Here is a 23301-nt window from a genome sequence, read left to right as displayed (position 1 = left end):
GGTGGGGTTGTACGGGTGGCTTGTCAAGGTTTCCTGGTTAGGGAAGCTTGTGTTGATGTTCTGGTGGGTGGAGCTGGATTTCTTCTCTGGAGTGCAATGAAGTGTCCAGTAATGAGTTATGAGATGTCAATGGGTTTGGAGTGACTTTGGGCAGCCTGTATATTGAAGATCAGAGCTGTGTTCCTGTGTTGCTGGAGAATTTGCATGGTATGTCTTGCTCTGGAACTTGTTGGCTCTTTGGTGGTGCTTGGTTTCAGTGTAGGTATGGAGGCGTTTGGTGAGCTCCTGTCAATTAATGTTCCCTGGAGCCAGGAGTTCTCTGGTGTTCTCAGGATTTGGACTTAAGCCTCCTGCTTCTGGTTTTCAGTCTTATTTTTACAGTAGACTCAAGACTTCTCCATCTATACAGCACCGTTGATAAAACATCTAGGTTAAAGATGAAAAGTTTCTTCACAGTGAGGGACACCCAGAGAGATTCACAGAGTTACATGGAGAAGAGAAGAGGGAGGAGGGAGTTAGACGTGACCTGAATGAGATGAGGTGGAATCAAAAGAGAAGAGAGCAAGCTAGCCAGTAATCACTTCCTTATGTGCTCTCCACAGGCTGGACTGCTCAGAGATGCTCACAGAGTTATACAGAGAGGAGAAGAGGGAGGAAGGAGACAGAGGTGGCCAGCAGGATAAAGGGGGGGAATCAAAAGAAGAGAGACAGATCCAGCCAGTAATCAGTTCCCTAAGTGTTCTCCACCATCTGGATCACACAAAGACAATGACAGAGTTGGGTAGAGAAGATAAGGGGGAGGGAGGAGATAGAGGTGACCTGGTGGAGAAAAAGGAGAGTCCAAAGGGGGAGAGAGCAGTCAAGCCAATAATCTCACTCCCAGGTAAAAATGGGTACTGAAGATTGGGTTCTTAAAGGTACAAAATTGATAATAAATACCAAAAAGCAAAGATTAAAAATCTAGAGTAGAGGTTGGATTTTCAAAAATACAATATTAAAGAAAAGAAAGGAAAAACAAAAGTCAGAAAAATTTTAAACAAAAAATATATATGAAGTTTGCTTTAAAAATAGTGCCTCTTTTTTTTTTTTTTTTGCAAAGTAATAGTAGGTTATAAAAATTACAGTTAAAGAAGTAATAGAGGACTTAAAAATTAAAAAAAAATTTAATCATAATAGTAAAAATATATCGAGGAATTTCTCTGGAGTTGTTGTGGGCAGTGTGGGGTCAGTTCATTTTCGGATAGTTCCTTGGTCCGGCTTATATTTCTCAAGATCTATAGGCCCCTTCCTATTCGGTACTAACTACAGGGTTTTAATCTATTGCATCTGTCACTTCCAAAGTGGTTCCCTCTGTTTGAGCTTCTTCTGTTTTCTGGTCTCTTCAGTGTCTGATTTCTGCCCTGACACAAGGGGGCGGTGGTGGACACTTTTTTAGGCTCACCTGTTCAGTTGCACTGTGGGGAGGGAGAGATGCTGCAAACAAATAACACTGGCATGTGCTCGCAGGTTCTCAGCCACAGTGGGCCTGCCCCCGCTCACGGAGTGTTTGCCCTCTCTGCCCACACTGCTCAGGTTCTAGGTTGCTTTGCTGGGAACCATCTGAGGCTGGCCCTGGTCTGAGTGCCCCTTCCAGGTCTAAGCCGCTCAGGTTCAGGCACTCAGATAGTCCTCAGAGGCACAGACTCGGTTGGGCCTGTATTTTGTGCCCTCCCCAGGTCCAAGCAGCTCAGGTGATGAAGTGTTTGGCAAACACCATCGCTGTGACTTATCGCCTCCCCCTTCCCTGACGCTTGGTTTTCTGGGTGTACAACTGGCGTACCTTCTCAGACGGATGTTGACTGTCCAGAAGCCCAAGAAGTCTTAGTTAGCAAAGAAGCCTGCTTGTAGTTTGGTAGATAATGCCTCTCTGCAGCTGTGATTGCCCACTTCTGGTTCTGGCTGCCTATCACTGGAGGGGGATGGTCTGCAGCCAGTTAGCTCTGTTCAGTCCTTTGTTCTGTGAGCGGGCCTGGCAGTGTCTTAGGTTAGGGCTTTTCGTGTGGTAGCTATCCCACAGTCTGGTTTGATAGCCCAAGTTAGTTCCCTCAGATTGCCCTAGGGGCATTCAGGCCCGGTCCTTACTCCAAGCAATGCAGCCCCTGCTTGCTAGTTGCAGGTGCAGGTGTCTGTGCTGCTTCTCCGCTGGGGGAGTTACCATTGGGCACGTAATCTGTGGGTTTTAATTATTTATTTATTTTTCCTCCCAATTATGTTGCCCTCTGTGGTTCCAAGGCTCACCACAAACTCGGCAGTGAGAGTGTTTCCTAGTGTTTGGAAACTTCTCTCTTTTTAAGACTCCCTTTCAGGGACAGAACTCCATCCCTACCTCTTTTGTCTCTCTTTTTGTCTTTTATATTTTTTCCTACCTCCTTTCGAAGACAATGGGCTGCATTTCTGGGTGCCTGATGTCCTCTGCTGGCATTCAGAAGTTGTTTTGTGGAATTTACTCAGTGTTTAAATGTTCTTTTGATGAATTTATGTGGGAGAAAGTGGTCTCCCCGTCCTATTCCTCCACCATCTTAGGACCGCCAATGGTGTCATTTTTGGTAGTTGCCCCAAGGCACTTTCTTCATTTATTCCAATGTAGAAGGATGTTTCTTGTCCACAGTTGGAAACTATTGTTTTGCTGACATCTGTACTAGGTATTACTTGGTAGCTTTACATTCTATATGTCTGAATTTTTATTGTCTATAGACAGATTTGTGGCTAAAGTTTCATGATACCTATCATAGTAAGGTACAGATTTACTCTAATAAAATAAGGTGCACCCTTATTTTTAGGAACATACACATTTGACTGTATGGTTGAAGTCCTGGGGATAATACAAAAGTATTGATCTTTTTGCTGTTTAATTTTATGTGTAAAATATAATCTAATATGTCTTCCCAGATAGTGTTAGCGGTAAAGAATCCTCCTGCCATTGCAGGAGACCCAAGAGTCACAGGTTCAATCCCTAGGTTGGGAAGATTCCCTGGAGAAGGAAATGGCAACCAATTCCAGTTTTCTTGCCTGGAAAATTCCATGGACGGAGGAGCCTGGTGGACTACAGTCCATGGGGCCACAAAGAGTCAGACATAACTGAGCAACTGAAAAGTGAAAGTGAAGTCATTCAGTCGGGTCTGACTCTTTGTGACCTTATAGACTGTAGCCTGCCAGGTTCCTCTGCCGATGGGATTTTCCAGGCAAGAATACTGAAGTGGGTTGCTACTTCCTTCTCCAGGTGATCTTCCCACCCCAGGGATCGAACTCGGGTCTCCCACATTTCGGGCAGACTCTTTACCGTCTGAGCCACCAGGGAATCCGTTTCTGTTAAGGGAGGCTTGGAAAATGCCATTTTTACCTTTGATTCCTGCTGCATTTCTTCACCCCAGCATTAGGGAGCTCTGTGCTTTGGATGAAAATTTGCAAATTTGTGCCTTTTTTTTTTTAATTGAAACTTTGCAAATTGGTCTGTTCTTTTTTTTTTTTTCCCCCTCTCATCCAAAATGTACTCATTTAAATTATTCATCACAAGGGCTCAACCAGAGACTAAAACTAAAAAATAGAAACAAAACAAAGATGACACAATTACCGACTCAGGTCCTTGGACACTTTAATTAATAGAAACTGGTAAGAATTCAGATGAGAAATTCAGGTACAGATTTACTGGGACCTGTGCTATAGCAGGGGGGAGTGATAACAGAAAACAGGTGCCCTGGCTCACTCTCTGAGGAGGACAGTCTGGTTCCTAAAAGGAGTGAGGGTGGGGGCAGATCAGCAGGTTGACGATAGGGGCAGCTTAGGTGGTCTGCCCACCTTCTTGGTGGTGCTGAGCACAGTGATCATGAGCAGTACTTTATTCAGAAGTATATCTTATTTGTTCATAATTGCCCAACTTTGACTGTACATGCATGCAGTTATTTTTATTTTATTTATTTATTTGGCTGCATCGGGTCTTAGTTGCACAATGTAATGTAATATGTTAGTTGCTCAGTTGTGTCCAACTCTTTGCAACCCCATGGAGTGTAATCTGCCAGGCTCCGCTGTCCATGGAATTCTCCAGGCAAGAATTTTGAATGGGGTGGGTCGCCATTTCCCTCTCCAGGAGATCTTCCTGACCCAGGGATTGAACCCAGGTCTCCTGCATTGTAGGCGGATTCTTTACTGTCTGAGCCACCAGGGAAACCTCTAAGCATGTGGGCTTCTAATTGCAGTGGGTGGGCTTAGTTGCCCTGAGGCATGTGGGATCTTAGTTCCCCAACCAGCAATTGAACCCATGCCCCCTGCATTTCAAGGTAGATTCTTAGACAGTGGACCACCAGGGTAGTCTCTGTCCTTTCATTCTTTTTTTTTGTTTTCCAAAACAAGTGTTTTATTTGCTCACAATCCTGTGGGTCAGAAATTTGAACAGGGCTTGACTGGATGGTTCTTCTGCTTCATGTTGGCATCAGCTGAAATCTCTTATGAGGTTGAAGTAAGATGGTGACTGAGATTTGAGTATCCCTGATGGTCTCTGTCCTTTCATTCTTGAAGGATGTTTTCTCTGGTTATAGAATTCTGGGTTGACAGTTCTTTTCTTTCAACACTTGGAAAATATTGTGTCACTTCCTTCTGGCCCCCATGATTTCTGATGAACAGTCTGGAAATGGTTCTGAACCACCACAGAGGCAGAGCACGACATGTCTCTTAAGCATCTGCCATTTCTGTCTCCCTGCCTAAAGAACAGTAGGATCCAGGCACTACTCCCCATCCCACTATGTAAGTAGGGTTGGGGGTAAAAGTCTCCTGTTGTTTCTGAGTTTGGCCTTGCACATTAGCTACTTCATGATCACGGTTTACTTGAATGTCACTCTGCTCTGGAGTGAGTCTCAGCTTGATTTGGTTTTGGTCAGCAGCTGACCTCCAGGATCCATGTCCTCCCTAGGTGATTGCTGCCATCACCATGCTATTCTCAGGGGAGACTAATGTGGAGGCAGCCTGCATTCCCCTTTAGTGCCCTGCTGACCCACACCTATGTAAGACCTGCCATTTCATCTCCCTGAACGGCAACAAGATGTAATTGTTGTGTGTTGACCGGGGGTAACTAGAGAAAATCACCAGAGAGGGACATGTTCATTTCCCAGGGCTGTCATAACAAAGTAGCACAAATGAAGTGGCTTATAATAACAGATAATAAATCATTTTTATAATAATTTATTCTCTCACAAGTCTGGAGGCCAGAAGTCCAAAATAAAGGTGTTGGCAGGGCCATGCTCCTCCTGAACGCTGTCAGGGAGGATCCTTCTGAGAGGGTAACAGGCAGGAAGCCTAGGGGTCCTCCCAAGGGGAGGAAATAGACTGCAAGTGTCAGACGGTTTATCCCTCTCTATTAAGAGGCAGGAGGAAACAAACCACAAGTGTCAGATTTTTATTCCTTTTCTATTAATTAAATGGACTTTTAATTTTAACATAATTAAAAGGAGTTTTCTTTTAAAATTCTATGTTGCCCTGATGACACCTGGTTCCCCCTAACTTTTCTCAAACCTTGAGCTAACCAATGCATTTTTCTTTTGGAAATGTTTTTCTTAAGCTGTGTTAATGAACTGTGTATTTACCGTAGAATCTGCCTTTCTTCAAGATTCATGTCAGTTGTTGCATGGCCTGGGATGACTCACCTGGTGCCAATGCTATCTCAAAATGCTTGTTATGGATGAGGGGCCTGGTGCAACTCTCTCAGTTTTGAGGCATTTCCTTTCTCTAATTAGCATCTTGCTAATAGGTATATAACCCCTTACTATAAACTAGCAAGGGGGCACTCTTTCTGCCCCCTTCTGATGTCTATGTCAGAAGCTCTCTCTAACTCCTTTATACTTTAATAAAATTTTATCACACAAATGTTCTGAGTGACCAAGCCTCGTCACTGGCCCTGGATCGAATTCCTCTCCTCCAGAGGTCAAGAATCCCGGTGTCATTCACGGCGCATGGTGACAAACTTCCTTGCCTCTTCTAGCTTCTAGCGGCCTCAGGGAGCCTTACTTCAACCTCTGCTTCTGCCTTCATATGACTGTCTTCCCAATGCATGTGTCTGTGTCCAATATCTCCCTTCTAATAAGGATACCAATTGTATGGATTAAGGTTCATCTCAGCAGCTTTGCCTTAACAATCAAATCTACAGAGACCTTATTTCCAGGCAAGTCACATTTGTAGGGTTAGGGCTTCAGTCTCTTTTCGAGGGGAAAAAATTCAAGCCATAAGAGAGAAGAAAGGCTTAAAAAGTGAAGCTGAATGTAAATGTTAATAGAGTAGAAGAAACTAAAGCTAAAACCTTCCTAAGGACACTCTTATGAGCTCATTGTCATTTTTGGACATTCATATAAATTAATCATATCTTTATGTATCTTTTTCCTGGTTTCCTTCACTTAGTATAGTGCTGTCAAGGTTCATTCACATTGTAGCATGTAGCCAGACTCCATTTCTTTTTATGGTTAAACAGTACTCCATTGTATGCATATATCTATTCATCTGTTGATGTGCATTTGGGTTTCTTCCACTTGTTTTGGACTATTATGAATAATGCTGCTTAACCATTCATGTAGAATTTTTGGTATGAACACGTCTTGGCACTCCTCTTGGATGGACACTTAGGGAGTGGAATCACTACATCATGAGGTAATCTATGTTTTAAATTTTTAAGGAAACACCAAAGTGTTTTCCGCAGCAGCTGTGTCATGTTATATCCTCCTCAACAGGATATAAAGATTAAATTTATCCACATACTTATCATTATTTGTTATTTTTTCTTTTTGAAAGATTATAACCGTCCCAGTGAGTATGAAGTGGTATCTTATTTGATGTAGATTTTTATTTCCCTGATGACTGATTAGAAAGCATCACTATGAACAAAGCTAGTGGAGGTGATGGAATTGCAGTTGAGCTATTTCAAATCCTGAAAGATGATGCTGTGAAAGTGCTGCACTGAATATGCCAACAAATTTGGAAAACTCAGCAGTGGCCACAGGACTGGAAAAGGTCAGTTTTCATTCCAATCCCAAAGAAAGGCAATGCCAAAGAATGCGCAAACTACTGCACAATTGCACTCATCTCACACGATAGTAAAGTAATGATCAAAATTCTCCAAGCAAGGCTTCAGCAATACATGAACTGTGAACTTCCTGATGCTCAAGCTGGTTTTAGAAAAGGCAGAGGAACCAGGCATCAAATTGCCAACATCTGCTGGATCATGGAAAAAGCAAGAGAGTTCCAGAAAAACATCTATTTCTGCTTGATTGACTATGCCAAAGCCTTTGACTGTGTGGATCACAATAAACTGTGGAAACTTCTGAAAGAGATGGGAATACCAGACCACCTGACCCACCTCTTGAGAAAACTGTATGCGGGTCAGGAAGCAACAGTTAGAACTGGACATGGAACAACAGACTGGTTCCAAATAGGAAAAAGAGTATGCCAAGGCTGTATATAGTCACCCTGCTTATTTAACTTAAATGCAGAGTACATCATGAGAAACCCTGGACTGGAAGAAGCACAAGCTGGAGTCAAAATTGCCGGAAGAAATATCAATAACCTCAGATATGCAGATGACACCACCCTTATTGCAGAAAGTAAAGAGGAACTAAAAGCCTCTTGATGAAAGTGATAGTGGAGAGTGAGAAAGTTGGCTTAAAGCTCAACATTCAGAAAACGAAGATCATGGCATCCGGTCCCATCACTTCATGGGAAATAGATGGGGAAACAGTGGAAACAGTGTCAGACTTTATTTTGGGGGGCTCCAAAATCACTGCAGATGGTGATTGCAGCCATGAAATTAAAAGACGCTTACTCCTTGGAAGGAAAGTTATGACCAACCTAGATAGCATATTCAAAAGCAGAGACATTACTTTGCCAACAAAGGTTCATCTAGTCAAGGCTATGGTTTTTCCTGTGCTCATGTATGGATGTCAGAGTTGGACTGTGAAGAAGGCTGAGTGCCGAAGAATTGATGCTTTTGAACTGTGGTGTTGGAGAAGACTCTTGAGAGTCCCTTGGACTTCAAGGAGATCCAACCAGTCCATTCTGAAGGAGATCAGCCTTGGGGTTTCTTTGGAGGGAATGATGCTAAAGCTGAAACTGCAGTACTTTGACCACCTCACACGAAGAGTTGACTCATTGCAAAAGACTCTGATGCTGGGAGGGATTGGGGGCAGGAGGTGAAGGGGACGACAGAGGATGAGATGGCTGGATGGCATCACTGACTCGATGGACATGAGTCTGAGTGACCTCCGGGAGTTGGTGATGGACAGGGAGGCCTGGCATGCTGCGATTCATGGGGTTGCAAAGAGTCAGACATGACTGAGCGACTGAACTGAACTGAACTGAACTGAATGACTGATGATGTTTATCTTCTTTTCTTATGTTTATTGGTCATTTGTGTATCTTTTTTGAAGAAATTCTTATTCAAATCTTTTGCTCATTTAAAAATTAAGCAATTTGTCTTTTTATTGTGGAGTTTTTAGAGTTACAGCTTCCTTGGCTGCTCAGTCGGTGAAGAATCTGCTTGCAATACAGGAAACCTGGGTTTGATCCCTGGACTGGAAAGATCTCCTGGAGGAGGGCATGGCAGCCCTCTCCAGTATTTTTGCCTGGCGAATCCCCACAGATAGAGGAGCTTTGTGGGCTGCAGTCTATGTGGTCGCAAAGAGTCAGACACGACTGAGCAACTAAGCACAGCACAAGAGTTCATTATATATTCTGGATATTAGATCTTTACCAGATATATGGTTGGCAAATATTTTCTCTCATTCTGCAGGTTGTCTTTTCACTTTTTGAATAGTGCTCTTTGATGGGAAAGTTTTAAATTTTGATTAAATATAAATTATCTGTTTTTCCTTGGTGCTTTTGGTGTCATATATTAGAGTGGGACACAACTTAGTGACTAAACCACCACCACCATTAGAAACTATTGCCTAATCTTACTTATCAGACATTTAGTCTCTGCAGATCAGAAATGCTACCCCTATTGGTAAGATACTATACTCTCGATGATTAACTGTGGGGAGAGGGAGCCTCATCTTCTTGGCCACCCCTGCCAAGAATGGAGTTTCTGTCAAACTGAGGCTGGGCTGGGGAGGGAGGAAGTAGCTCATGGTTCAAGTATGATGCAGATGCTCACTGTTCTTTCTAAGAGTCAGTATATTTTTTTTCTGAATAAATGTTTCTTCATTTGTTATGTGAACATAGGACAATGTTTAGAGACTTTTTAATTTTTTTCTTTAAATAATGTTTGTCAGTTATGGATGTTCATCAGTGTAAGTTTGCAGGGCTCCTCTCAATGTTTTGGAGGAGACCCTGTCAGAAGCTGAAATTAAACATTGGCCATGTTGCTAGCTCCCCTCCTCTTCCTTCCTGCAGTGTGCCTGGGCTTTGGACAGCTTAAATTCCCCTTCTTGCTGTCCTTCATTGTAGTTGAATGAAACAGAGCTAATGGGGACCTACGTGGCACTGTCTTCCAGATTGCTATTTTATTGGGAATCTTTGACTCTCCACTAAACACAAATATGTTATACTTGCAGAGGATAAGAGAAATGCTAGTGTCACTTTTCATTTCCAAATAGTCATCTGTGACCTCTCAAAGGTTAATGTCACTTACGTACCATTCTAGAGGTGGTTTTTTTTTTTTTTTTTCCATGATAAACAACAGTCAAAAGCCACGAGGCTGCTCAACTATTTATTATCCATCTCATTTATTTATTTATTATTTATCTTAGGCTTTGAGAACTTCATTGTTAGGATCTTGAAAGATGGAAATATCCACACACTATTCCAGTTTACAACAGAGTTTATTTCATTTCATTCATGTGGAACTCAGAAGTGCTGCCTGCTGGGCCTGCTTTGAATGAGTCCTGATGTGGGTTTGGAGACTCCCAGGAAAACCCTTTTACTTCATCCTCAGGCCAGGTCTGCCTGAGGAGGGGTCTGAAAAGGATTCTAAGGACAGTTCAGTGCAATTTCCATGATGAGATTTCTCCCTGGCCCAGCCTTTCTCCTCTTATCCCTTGTGAACACTTCAGCAGGTATAACCAGGGGGACCCAGGCCTGTAACCTAGGCTGTCTAGCCTGTGCTATGACCTCGTGGTGACGAAGGTGTGCTGTGACCTTCAAGTGTCAAATAAGACAGCGTAGTTTCTGAGGCAGGATGTGTATTTTTCTCTGCACAAGTGAATTTACAATAAATCACCCAGTTGCCCATTTCTTGAAAATATAGGGGTTTACAAGAAACAGAAAGAAGTCTGTGCTGTGATATACTGTGGTCTACATTGCAGTTGTTCCTTTGAAAGTGAAAGTGGCTCAGTCGTGTCTGACTCTTTGCAACCCCATGGACTGTCCATGGAATTCTCTATGCAAGAACACTGGAGTGGATAGCCTTTCCCTTCTCCAGGGGATCTTCCCGACCCAGGAATTGAACCAGAGTCTCCTGCATTGCAGGTGGATTCTTTACCAACTGAGCTATCAGGGAAGCCCAGTTGTTCCTTTACTACTTGTTAAAGTTTTACTTTTAGCATCTGTCTTTACTAAGAAAGCACTGAAGAACATTCTCTTTAGGGAAGGATTGAAACAAAGCAACAAAAGTTGTCAAATTGAAACCAAAAGAAAGAAATGAAAATAATAGCAGAAATTGTGCAAACCAAATGACAAACCCCAGAAAGAAGGCAAGTTATGGGATGCTGTCTGATGGTTATGGCAGCCTCCACATTCTTTCCTCAATTCCTGTTCTCCTAATCAACCTCTTCCACCATTAGGATCACGGAATGGCTAAGAATTCAGGGGATAGCTAAGCAAACACTGTGGATTTTTGATGTGTGGGGCTAGAAACCTAGGTAGGCAAATAAGGAAGGGAACTGTGGATTTCCTGAAAGAAATAGAAAACTGTGGGAGAAAAACCCATTTCCTTGCTTCTTGATTTCTTAGCTATTGGAGCCAAGTGGCAAATAAAGCTTATATCTGTAACTGTCTGTAACCATCCATGGCTCTGATGACCCCTGGGACTCAGGAACACTGGGAGGAGTGAGCCTGGACTAACAGTGATTCCTCATGCCAGACTCCTGGAGCCAAGGGCCCTACGAACGCTCCCTTTGATGTAGTCTCCCTTTTAGTACCACTGCTCTCTGTTCCACTGCTGGAGGTTTATAACTATAACCACCTACATCTGAGAACCTGTGTGAGTAAGCACACCAGGTTCATTGGTGCGAACTGGTTCCTGCCAGTGGGAGTCTGGGGATTTGTTCTCATTGGGTGAGGCTTAAATATTAGAGTTGATACCATTCCATGGGCTTCCCTGATAGATCAGTTGGTAAAGAATCTGCCTGCAATGCAAGAGACCCCGGTTCGATCCCTGGGTTTGGAAGATCCCCTGGAGAAGGGGAAAAGGGTACCCACCCCAGTATTCTGGCCTGGAGAATTCCATGGGCTGTATAGACCATGGGGTCACAGAATCAGACATGACTGAGTGACTTTCACTTTCACTTCACTTTAATAACCCCAAACAACAAGTAAAATTTTGAAAATTCTGGTGTCATAGCAGGCACATGGAGAATAAGCTTGCAACTTGGCAAAACTGAAGTGAAGTCACTCACTTCAAAGGTATCCGACCCTTTGCGACCCCATGGACTGTAGCCTACCATGCTCCTCCATCCATGGGATTTTCCAGGCAAGAGTACTGGAGTGGGTTGCCATTTCCTTCTCCAGAGGAGCTTTCTGACGCAGGAATCGAACTTGGGTCTCCCGCATTGTAGGCAGACGCTTCACCGTCTGAACCACCAGGCAAAACTGAACCACCCATCAAATTATGGGGCAACACTTCTGTCTTTTTAAAAACAAAACACTTTTTTCACTGGCCCCACCCAATCTGCTTCCTGGCTCCGAGGTCTCAGAGATGCAGCAGTTAGAGCAAACGCAGGGGCTCAAACAGCTTCTCTGGAGGAAACCAGACAGCTCATCAAGTCCTTAAATCAGGTGAGCTTGGTTGAGAACAGATCCCAGGGAGACAGAGCTGCAGGGACAGTAGGGTAGGGGAGTATGGGGAGGGTGTGGATTCTGGCCTGAGAAGGACCTGATGCTGTGCAAACAAGTCAGGAGGATGCTGCCAGAGCAGAGGAGGTGGCAGTAGGGAGGGGACCAAGAATGTCTGTTAACACATTGTCCATGCGTCTCATTTTAACAAGACAACTTTTGCTGAATATTGCACCTTCCATCCAGTTGTTGTTGGGATAGACATTGAGTACACTTGATAACCCAGACATTTCTTTTAGTAGGAAATGTGTCCCCAAGGTCTTTAGATTTGGAAGGCTATTTAGAAACCACTCAGTCTAAATCTTTTTTTTTTTTTTAATTTAATTGTTATTTTATATTGCACTGGCATCCAGTCCCACCACTTCATGGGAAATAGATGGGAAAACAGTGGAAACAGTGTCAGACTTTATTTTTCTGGGCTCCAAAATCACTACAGATGGTGATTGCAGCCATGAAATTAAAAGACGCTTACTCCTTGGAAGGAAAGTTATGACCAACCTAGATAGCATATTCAAAAGCAGAGAGATTACTTTGCCAACAAAGGTTCGTCTAGTCAAGGCTATGGTTTTTCCTGTGGTCATGTATGCATGTGAGAGTTGGACTGTGAAGAAGGCTGAGAGCCGAAGAATTGATGCTTTTGAACTGTGGTGCTGGAGAAGACTCTTGAGAGTCCCTTGGACTGCAAGGAGATCCAACCAGTCCATTCTGAAGGAGATCAGCCCTGGGATTTCTTTGGAGGGAATGATGCTAAAGCTGAAACTCCAGTACTTTGGCCACCTCATGCGAAGAGTTGACTCATTGCAAAAGACTCTGATGCTGGGAGGGATTGGGGGCAGGAGAAGGGGACGACAGAGGATGAGATGGCAGGATGGCATCGCTGACTCAATGGATGTGAGTCTCATTGAACTCGAGGAGTTGGTGATGGACAGGGAGGCCTGGCATGCTGCGATTCATGGGGTTGCAAAGAGTCGGATACAATTGAGCGACTGATCTGATCTGACAGCTGTTGTTTAGTCACTAAGTTGTGTCTAACTCTTTACGACCCCATGGACCATAGCCCGCCAGGGATTTCCCAGGCAAGAATACTGGAGTGGGTTGCTGATTTCTCCAGGGGATCTTCCTGACCCAGGGATCAAACCAGGGTCTCCAGCATTGTAGGCAGATTCTTTACTGTTAAGCCACCAGGGAAGCTCATATTGCAGTATGTGTAAATCAACTAATTTTTTGGCAGGAAATGGGCATTTGAAGACTGCGGTCTGGCACTAAGGGTATTTGAAGACTGCAGTCTGGCACTCATTTCTAATGGGCTTATCATTGTTTTGATGTCTTTCCAATGGACCTCAAAACTATACAAACACACACACATACACATACACACAATGAAGAATAAGATTCTTGAAAATTCTTTGCAGATATTTTGGGGCAAGTTTTCGGGGGACTTAAAGTACATCCCTCTGGAGATGGACAGAGAAATGACTGCGTTATCAAGTCTCTTGGAACAATTTTTTGTATGGTTCATTCATCACACAGAATACAATTAGGACTGTTTGTTACATTTGCTTTTGATTTTTACTAGGATTTTAAATATAATTTTTGCTGTATGATTATGTAACTATTTATATGATTTTAAGATCAAATCAATGAAATATAAGTATATCCAAACAAGTCTGATTCCCAGTTTCTGTCCCTGTCCTCTCCCTCCTCTTTGTCCCATAGCCATATAAGTAACTTTTTTGTTTGTTTAGCTTTCAGATTATTCAGCCATTGTTTTTACTGATGAATGAAAAATATATGTATTACACATTTTATATATGTAGATCATATTCCTCCTGGTTAGAGAAATGCTAGTAAACTGTACATTATTTTCTTCTTTACTTTTTCTTCTTAATGCTATATCCTGGAGATGTCTCCATACTAGGATATAAAGATATACCTCATTTTTTCTACAGCTGACTGGTACTTCACTGTGTGAATATACCTTGTTAATTCAACTGGGTCCCTACCCTAATGATGGGCATTTGATAGGTTTTTGGTGTTCTGAGATTCAAATAGTGGCACAGTTAACAGACTTCTGTGGGCTTCCCAGGTGGCCCAATGGTAAAGAATTTGCCTGCCAATGCAGGAGAAGATAGGAGACGTGGGTTCAATCCCTGGGTCATGAAGATCCCTTGGAAATGGCAACCCACTCCAGTATTCTTGCTGGGAAAATCCCAAGGACAGAGGAGCCTGGAAGGCTACAGTCCATAGGGTCACAAAGAGTTGAACATGACTGAGTACACACGTGTGCATACACACACACAGAGCTTTCTGCATAATTTTCTTCCATATTCTTATTGGGTACCTTTGGAATAAATCCTAAAATTGAGATTGATAATAAAAGGGTAAATGTGTATGTAAATACACATATACAAGACCTTGCTAACTTTCCTCCAGTTGTTTTAGACTGTTCTTTTATTCCCAACAGCCATGCAGGAGAAGATCTGTTTCCCCTATATCTTTTATTTATTAAAAAACATGTATTTATCTATTTGGCTGCATTGCATCTTAGCTGCAGCATGCGGGATCGTCTTTGCGTCATGTGGGATCTTTCACTGTGATACACGGACTCTCCAGTTGTGGAGGGATTAGTTGCTCCGTGGCATGTAGTATCTTAGTTCCCTGACCAGGGATTGAACGCACATCCCCTGCATTGCAAGGTGGATTCTTAAGCACTGGGCCATCAGGGAGTCCCTCCCCTATACCTTTTATCAACAGATTATGCCAACTAATTTCTGGTTTTTTTCAAACTTGTAGGTGAGAAATAGTATCCTAGTGCAATATTGAATAATTAACTTTAGTTTTTCTATGTTTTGATATGTTTTTCTCTAATACTAGTGGATGTTGATATCTTTTTACATATTCAAGGGATATTTACATTTTTATTTGGACTGTTTATTCTTATCTCTTACTCCATTTTCTATCAAGTTGTTGGTCTTTTCTTTCTCTACTTTTAGATATTGTTTGTTTGCTAAAATATTTTTACTGTAATATAATTGATTTATTATAATTATAGCCAAGCCATTCAGTTTTATACATACACGTGTCCATGTGTGTGTGCATGCTCAGTCGCTTCAGTCATATCCAACTCTCTGTGACCCCATGAACTGTGACCTTCCCGTCTCCTCTGTCCATGGAATTCTCCAGGCAAGAATACTGGAGTGGGTCGCCATGCCTTCCTCAAGGTGATCTTCCTAACCCAGGGATCAAACCTGCATCTCCTGTGTCTCCTGCATTGCAGGCAGATTCTTTACTGCTAAGTCACTGGTGAAGCCTATATATATATATATATATATATATATATATATATATATATATAATATATATAATGTGTGTATATATATATTTTGATTTTTTTCCATTATAGGTTAATACAAGATATTGAATATAGTTCCTTTCCACTATACAGTAAATTCTTGTTGCTTATGTTATGTTATATATAGTGGTATGTATATGTAATTTATATGTATATATAACATACCACTATATATAACAAAAGGTCAGCTTTCATTCCAATACCAAATAAGGGTAATGGCAAAGAATGTTCAAACTTCTACACAGTTGCATGCATTCACATGCTAGCAAGGTAATGCTCTAAATTCTCCAAGCAAGGCTTCATCAGTACATCAACCAAAAACGTCCAGATGTACAAGCTGAATTCAGAAAAGGCAGAGGAACCAGAGATCAAATTGCCAATATCCATTGGATCAAAGAAAAAGCAAGAGGATTCCAGAAAAACATCTACTTCTGCTTCATTGACTATGCTAAAGCTTTTGATGGTGTGGATCACAACAAACTGTGGAAAATTCTTCAAGAGATGGGAATACCAGACTAGCTTACCTACCTCCTTAGAAACCTGTATGCAGGTCAAGAAGCAACAGTTAGACCCGGACATGTAAACAGACCGGTTCAAAATTGAGAAAGGAGTATGTCAAGGCTAATATTGTCACCCTGCTTATTTAACTTATATGCAGAGTACATCAAGCAAAATGCCGGGCTGGGTGAAGCACAAGCTGGAATCAAGATTGCTGGGAGAAATATCAATAACAGATATGCAGATGACACCACCCTTATGGCAGAAAGTGAAGAGGAACTCTAGAGCCTCTTGATGAAGGTGAAAGAGGACAGTGAAAAAGCTGGATTAAAACTCAACATTCAAAAAATGAAGATAATGGCATCCAGTCCCATCACTTCATGGCAAATAGATGGGGAAACAATGGAAACAGTGACAGACATTATTTTCTTGGGCTCCAAAATCACTGCAGATGGTGACTGCAGTCATGAAATTAAAAGATGCTTGCTCCTTGGAAGAAGAGCTATGAGCAACCTAGATAGCATATTAAAAAGCAGAGATATTACTTTGCTGACAAAGGTCTGTATAGTCAAAGCTATGATTTTTTCCAGTAATCATGTATGGATGTGAGAATTGGACCATAAAGAAGGGTGAGCACCAAAGAATTGATGCTTTTGAACTGTGGTGTTGGAGAAAAGTCTTGAGAGTCCCTTGGACTGCAAGGAAGTCAAACCAGTCAATCCCGAAGGAAATCAACCCTGAATATTCACTGGAAGGACTGATGCTGAAGCTGAAGCTCCAATACTTTGGCCATCTGATGGGAAGAGCTGACTCATTGGAAAAGACCCTGATGCTGGAAAAGATAGAAGGCAAGAGGAGAAGGGGACAACAGAGGTCGAGATAGCTGAATGACATCACGGACTCAATGGACATGAGTTTGAGCAAGCTTTGGGAGATGGTGAAGGACAGGGAAGCCTGGCATGCTGCAGGCCCTGGGGCCAGAAAGAATCTGACAGGACTGAAGGACTGAACAGCTACTATGTATCCATAAGCCCCATACACCTAATTTATCCCTCTTTCCTGATTTTCCCCTTTGGTAGTCATAAGTTTATTTTCTGTGTCAGTTAGTCTGTTTCTGTTTTGTAAGTAAGTTTACTTGATTTATTTTTGATTCCACATACAAATGATATCATGTAATATTTGTTTTTCTCTAACTTCCCTCAATATGATAACACCTCAGTTCATACATGTAGTTGCAAATGGCATTATTTCATTCTCTTTTACGGCTGAGTAATATCCCATTGCCTATATGAACAGCATCTTCTTTATGCATTCATCTGTCAATGGACATTTAGTTTGTTTCTGTGTCTTGGCAATTATAACAGAACTGCTATAAAGCTGAAACTCCAATACTTTGGCCACCTCATGCAAAGAGTTGACTCATTGGAAAAGACTCTGATGCTGGGAGGGATTGGGGGCAGGAGGAGAAGGGGACGACAGAGGATGAGCTGGCTGGATGGCATCACCGACTCAATGGACGTTAGTTTGAGTGAACTCTGGGAGTTGGTGATGGACAGGGAGGCCTGGCATGCTGCAATTCATGGGGTCTCGAAGAGTCGGACACGACTGAGCGACTGAACTGAACTGAACTGAACTGATGTACATAGAGGAGGAGGAAATGGCAACCCACTCCAGTATTCTTGCCTAGAGAATCCTGTGGACAGAGGAGCCTGGTGGGCTGCTGTCCATAGGGTCGCACAGAGTTGGACACGACTGAAGCGACTTAGCATGCATGCACACATTGGAGAAGGAAATGGCAACCCACTCTGGTATTCTTGCCTGGAGAATGCCAGGGACAGAGGAGCCTGGTGGACTGCTGTCCATGGGTGCTGGGGTCCAGCCCCGGTGGATCCAGGGAATTCGAAGCGGGGACGGCGTCGGCGAGGATCAGGAAACAACTGCTTAATTAAACGTTAATTAAGGATATAAAGAGTGGTGAAATAAGGATAGCTCAGTAGGAAAATTCAGTTAAGAAAAGAGGCTGAATAGAAGGTAAAAGAAAGAACGACATGGGGAGACCAAATTTCGGTGAACAAGGCCCGCACTTTATTTTCCAAAGTAGTTTTTATACCTTAAGTTATGCATAGAGGATAATGGGGGAAGGGGTAGAGTCATGCAGCAAGCCAGGCTTTCTTCCTGCAAACTTATCATATGCAAAAGCTTAGGTGATTTGCATCATCTTCTTGCCTGGAGGCCTGTTAACATTTTAAGACCCTTTCTTCAGAAAACTTATTTTTCTCTAAAGGTGGTAAGTCAAGCGCCACCCTCCAAAAGCATTAGATAAAGTTGCATTCCTACAGAGCAAAGGTGTGGTGGGCTATAACAAGAAAAAGAATTAATTCAAGGGTCCCAGGTTACAAACATTAAAGCTACTACTTACACCAATTATATTAATCAATACACTGCCAGGGACACAGCAGGTAAGGGATATGGAGACTTAGCAGCAAACATTGGCCCAACAAGTGAAAATCCCTTCACCAATACAATTTCTAATCAATCTTTTGACTGCTCAAAGGAATCTGTATTTAGACAGTTTAGAACATCTCATGCCTCTCACAGTTGGGAGGCTCTGAGCAATCACATGTGGCCGGAAAAACCTATTCAGACAGGCTAGAGGATTTCCAAAGGAGCTTGTAGGTTGAAACACTGTCACACCCAGGAATTATTAACTGGAGCTGTAAGCTAACTCTTTTTTCAGAGAGAGGTAGTGGGGGACAGCCCCCCGTAAAGTCTGAGATGTAGGTGAAAGTACAAAGCAGAAAGTAGGCAGACTCTGGTTTTGGGGGTAGATGCTCGAGAATTTCCAGGGGAACTCCTGAGGCTCAATCCCGCCTTTGCGTATGCCAAGCCTCCTTCCTCATGACCTTTGCCATGGGCAGAGCTCGCTCCCAGCACATGGGGTCACACAGAGTCAGACACGACTGAAGCGACTTAGCAGCAGCAGCAGCTATGAACATAGAGGTGCATGCATCTTTTCAAATTAGAATTTTGTCTGGATATATGCCCAGGAGTGGGATTGTTGGATCATATGGCAACTCTATTTTTAATTTTTTGAGGATCTTCCAGAGTATCCTCCATAGAGGCTCTACCAATTCACGTTCCCACAAACAGTGTAGGAGGGTTCCCTTTTCTCCACACTCTCTCCAGCATTTATTGTAGATTTTTTGATCAAATCATCACTGTGAGTTGATACATCATTATAGTTTTCATTTGCATTTCTTGAATAGTTAGTGATACTGAGCATCTTTTCATGTGCTTATTGGCCATCTGTACAGCTATTCTTTGTATAAAAGTGAAATGACCCCTCTTTTATATAACCAGGAAAAAATTTCCCCTAGTTTGACAATTGTGTTTTAATTTGTGGATGGTGGCATTATTCTCCCACATTATCTTTTTGATTTTTATATAACCAAATTTAGGAGTCTCTTTCCTTGTGGCGGTTTAGTAGCTAAGTTGTCTGACTCTTTTGTGACCTCATGGACTGTAGTCCACAAGGCTCCACTCTCCATTGGGTTTCTCAGGCAAGAATACTGAAGTGGGTTGCCATTTCCTTCTCCGGGGGATATTCCTGACTCAGGGATTGAACCCCAGGTCTCTTGCATTGCTGGCAGATTCTTCACCGACTGAATCACCAGGGAAGCCTGTCTCTTTCCTTACTCTATTTCAAATTTTAGAAATATTTTCCTGACCTCTAAGTTACAAAGATTTATCCATGTTTCTTCTATTATTTATACGGAATTTTCAACATTGGAAATTCTACCCTATTTGGAGTTTGAAAGGCATCAGGAAATGGATACAGTTTTATCTTTTTGTATATGATTGTCTCCATTTTGCTTATTAGTCTATCTTTCTTCCTCTTGATGTGAGATGCTACCTTATTGAATATAAATGTTGCATAATGTAAATGAATTGAATATGAATAAATACAATGTGGTTAATTTGGTCTGTTTCCAAATTTTCTGTTTTTGCTTTGCTGTTCTCTCTATTCAGGGACCAACATCATACTGCTTTAATTATAGAAACTGTGATGGTAAGTCATAAGGGGCTTTCCCTCCCTGGCTCCCCATGCACACTTCATTCAGACAGACACCAGCTATAACAGGTCTATTCAGCCATTGGTCAGGCATCCGAGTGGGCCCCTCCTCCCAAGCACGTGAGCAACTGGTAACCAGCGACCAGTTAACAACCTCCTTCTGCCATTGGTGAGGCCACTGAGAGTCCCTTCCCCCTCTCTATTGTATATAAAAGGACCCTGAATGCTGAGTAGGTGAGAGGGTTTTTAGAGACGCTAGACTGCCATCCCCTCGGTCTACTGGCCTTCTGATTAAAGTCATCATTCCTTGCCCCAACAACTCGTATCCGGATTTATTGGCCTGTTGTGCGGTGAGCAGAACAGCTTGGGCTTGGCAACAGACCTGACACTCCTTTGTGGGGATACTGGAACTACTTTGCTGTTTTATCCACAGCAATTAAACTGTTTAATTTTTCTGTTTCTTTTGCGAACAATGTGGATAATAGAATATTACAAATTTCAGGGAGGCTGCTGCTGCTGCTGCTGCTAAGTCGCTTCAGTCGTGTCCGACTCTGTGTGACCCCATAGACGCCAGCCCACCAGGCTCCCCCATCCCTGGGATTCTCCAGGCAAGAGTACTGGAGTGGGATGCCATTGCCTTCTCCGTTCAGGGAGGCAAAGGAAGTTAAAAAAAGACTTGAGAATGGTTCCTACTTGCCTAAATTCACTCTTTTCCCCTCTCCTTCCTTTTCTTAAGGTGGAGTCTGGGTACCCCAGAGCCTCTTGATGTTAACATGGCTGCCACCCCTAACAACGCTCTGAGGATAGTGCTGGTAGGGAAGACCGGAAGTGGGAAAAGTGCGACTGCAAACACCATCCTTGGGGAAAAAGTATTCGAGTCTAAGATTGCTGCCGAAGCTGTTACCAAAACTTGTCAGAAAGCGTCCCGGGAATGGAAGGGGAGAGAGCTTCTTGTTGTTGACACCCCAGGGCTCTTCGACACCAAAAAGAGCCTGAACACCACCTGCAGGGAAATCAGCCAATGTGTCCTCGCCTCCTGTCCTGGGCCTCATGCCATCGTCTTGGTTCTGAGGTTGGGCCGCTACACACAGGAAGAGCAGCAAACCGTGGCGTTGATCAAGGCTTTGTTTGGGGAAGCAGCCATTGATTATATGATCATCTTATTCACCCGCAAGGAGGAGCTGGAGGACCAGAGCCTGAGCGACTTTTTGGACAACGCGGATGTAAACCTACAAAGCCTCCTCCAGGAGTGTGGAGAGCGCTGCTGTGCCATCAGTAACAGCAAACACACAAACCAGGCTGAGAAGGAAGCTCAGATACAGGAGCTGGTAGAGCTGATAGAGAACATGGTGCAGAACAACCAAGGGGCTTACTTTTTTGATGCCATATACAAGGACACAGTGGAAAGACTGAGGAGGCGGGAAGAAGTCTTGAAGAAAATCTATGGTGATCAATTAAAAGGAGATATCCAAAAAGTGGAAATGGAGTATGCTCAGGAGTACAAGAATAGGATACAGGAAAAAGAGAGAAAAATTAAGTTATTAAAGATGGAATATGGAGAAAAACTAAGATATGTTAGGGAGGAGGCCCGAAACAGTATCCTCAGAGATAAACATGATGGACCTATGAATTTTCTTTCAAGAATAAGTAATTGGTTTAAGAATTAACTATTTTCTCTCAGTTTACTATGGTTAGCAAAGCATCTTTCCAGCTCACTCCCTACCCTCTCCATGTTTGCCTCCCCACCAACAGACATCAGCTAATTTAAGAAATTACAAAATTGCCAAGTTTGAGTGCTAGCTCATTACACATGGTAAAGACTCAAATTAAAGGAATTTCAAGGCTGAAATGCATCCTGCATTGAGCCTTACCACTGCCTGTGAAACACATTACACAGGCCCCTTGTGAACATTGTGTGACTGTCAGCAAAGCTTCCAGTCCCCCCAGCAGCATTGTTCTCGGTTCATGAGAGATGAGATAATAAACGTTTGTTGTTTTTAGCCACTAAACTTTGTGGTAATTTGTTACACAGCAGTAGATAACTAGTACAAGATGTATGTTAATACATATATATAAAATATTTCTTTAAATACTGGCCACTTGCTGCTGGGGAAGGGAACTTTCAGTTTCTGGGAATCAGGGGTGGAAGGAAACTTACTTTTCACTATAAACTCTTTGATCTATTTCAGCATATTGTTTATTCAACAAATGAACAAAGAGATAAATAATAACATTTGTAATATTCTCCAACAAACAATAATTCCAAAGGGCCATTTCAAAAACAATTGTCTTATTTGTCTTCACTTTCCTTTTCTAGGTGCTGGCTTAAAGTTCTTCTGCCTATAAATTCAGATAGCTCTGTGCCAGAATGTTCCATTTCCCCCTGCAGATCCACTGTCTTCCCTTTTATGTCCTTTGGCCCTGCCAGGTACCACATTCTGGGGTGCAATGTTCTCTGACTCTCTCTCAGACACCACCAGTGAGAAGGCCAACAGAGGATCTATGGGAGCCAGAGAATTAGATGAGGACATTTGTCTTCTGGATGCCTCTCTGCTCAGTCCTATCTGACCAGCTGTCACCTTCAACCAAAGGTCCAGCCACAGGCACTGGGGGCTCTCAGATCTGACCAGTAGAATACACCTGTATAGGAGTCCTGTTGTACCTGTAGTGTGTCTAAAACAAAACTTTTGACTGTTTCCAGATATCACAGCTTGATCCAAGAATGAATTTTAATTTTCAAAAATGCCCAATCTGGTGATTAGGGTAAATGGTAAAGTTGTAAGGGATAGTCATAAAATAGGATCCTTAAGTCTAAAGTCAATGCTTCTGGAAAGGTTTCAGTTGTGTTGTGAAATGTGGAAAGAGGCTTAGAATACGTGCCTTAGCTCAAAGGGGGGAGAATTTGAATGATGGCAATAATTTAACAAAACAAAACAAAGCTTTGTTAAAATAAAGTAATTGTTGAGAATGTTTGCCTATTTTCCTGTATGTTTCTTTTTTTTTTATTTTGTTTTTTTAATGTGGACCATTTTTAAAGTCTTTATTAAATTCGTTACAGTATTGCTTCTGTTTCATGTTTTGGCCTTTTGGCCAGGAGGTATGTGGAGGCTTAGCTCCCCAATCAGAGATCAAACCCACATCCCCTGCATTAGAAGGCAAAGTCCTAACCACTGGACCACCAGAGAAGTTCCTCTGGTATGTTTCTTAGCACAATGGTCTTGTTTGCAATAGGTCTGTCTAGATTTCTAGAAAAACATAAAGGAGTCAGATATTTAAAGGATAAAATTTGGGAAATAGTGAGAAAGTATTTTTTCTTATG

The 23301-nt window shown here is 42.5% G+C and overlaps 1 protein-coding gene across 6 annotated transcripts in view; it reads left to right on the top strand.

The window, feature by feature from the left end:
* Positions 1–23042, top strand: part of LOC102416269 (GTPase IMAP family member 7) — a 41416-nt gene extending 18374 nt beyond the window's left edge. For 2 of the 6 annotated variants that reach the window (XM_025291761.3, XM_025291762.3), the window contains one exon: positions 20719–22950. In XM_025291761.3, coding sequence (XP_025147546.1) covers positions 20756–21649 — 894 coding nt within the window. In that variant the 5' untranslated portion in view covers positions 20719–20755 and the 3' untranslated portion in view covers positions 21650–22950. The other 4 variants (XM_025291760.3, XM_025291764.3, XM_025291758.3 and 1 more) reach the window with 4 other exon arrangements.
* The last annotated feature ends 259 nt before the right edge of the window (positions 23043–23301 follow it).

This window comes from Bubalus bubalis, chromosome 8, assembly GCF_019923935.1.
Source record: "Bubalus bubalis isolate 160015118507 breed Murrah chromosome 8, NDDB_SH_1, whole genome shotgun sequence".
Classification (NCBI taxonomy): Eukaryota; Metazoa; Chordata; class Mammalia; order Artiodactyla; family Bovidae; genus Bubalus; species Bubalus bubalis.
The sequence above is the reverse complement of the archived record's forward strand: the minus strand, read 5'-3'. Positions and strand labels throughout refer to the sequence as shown.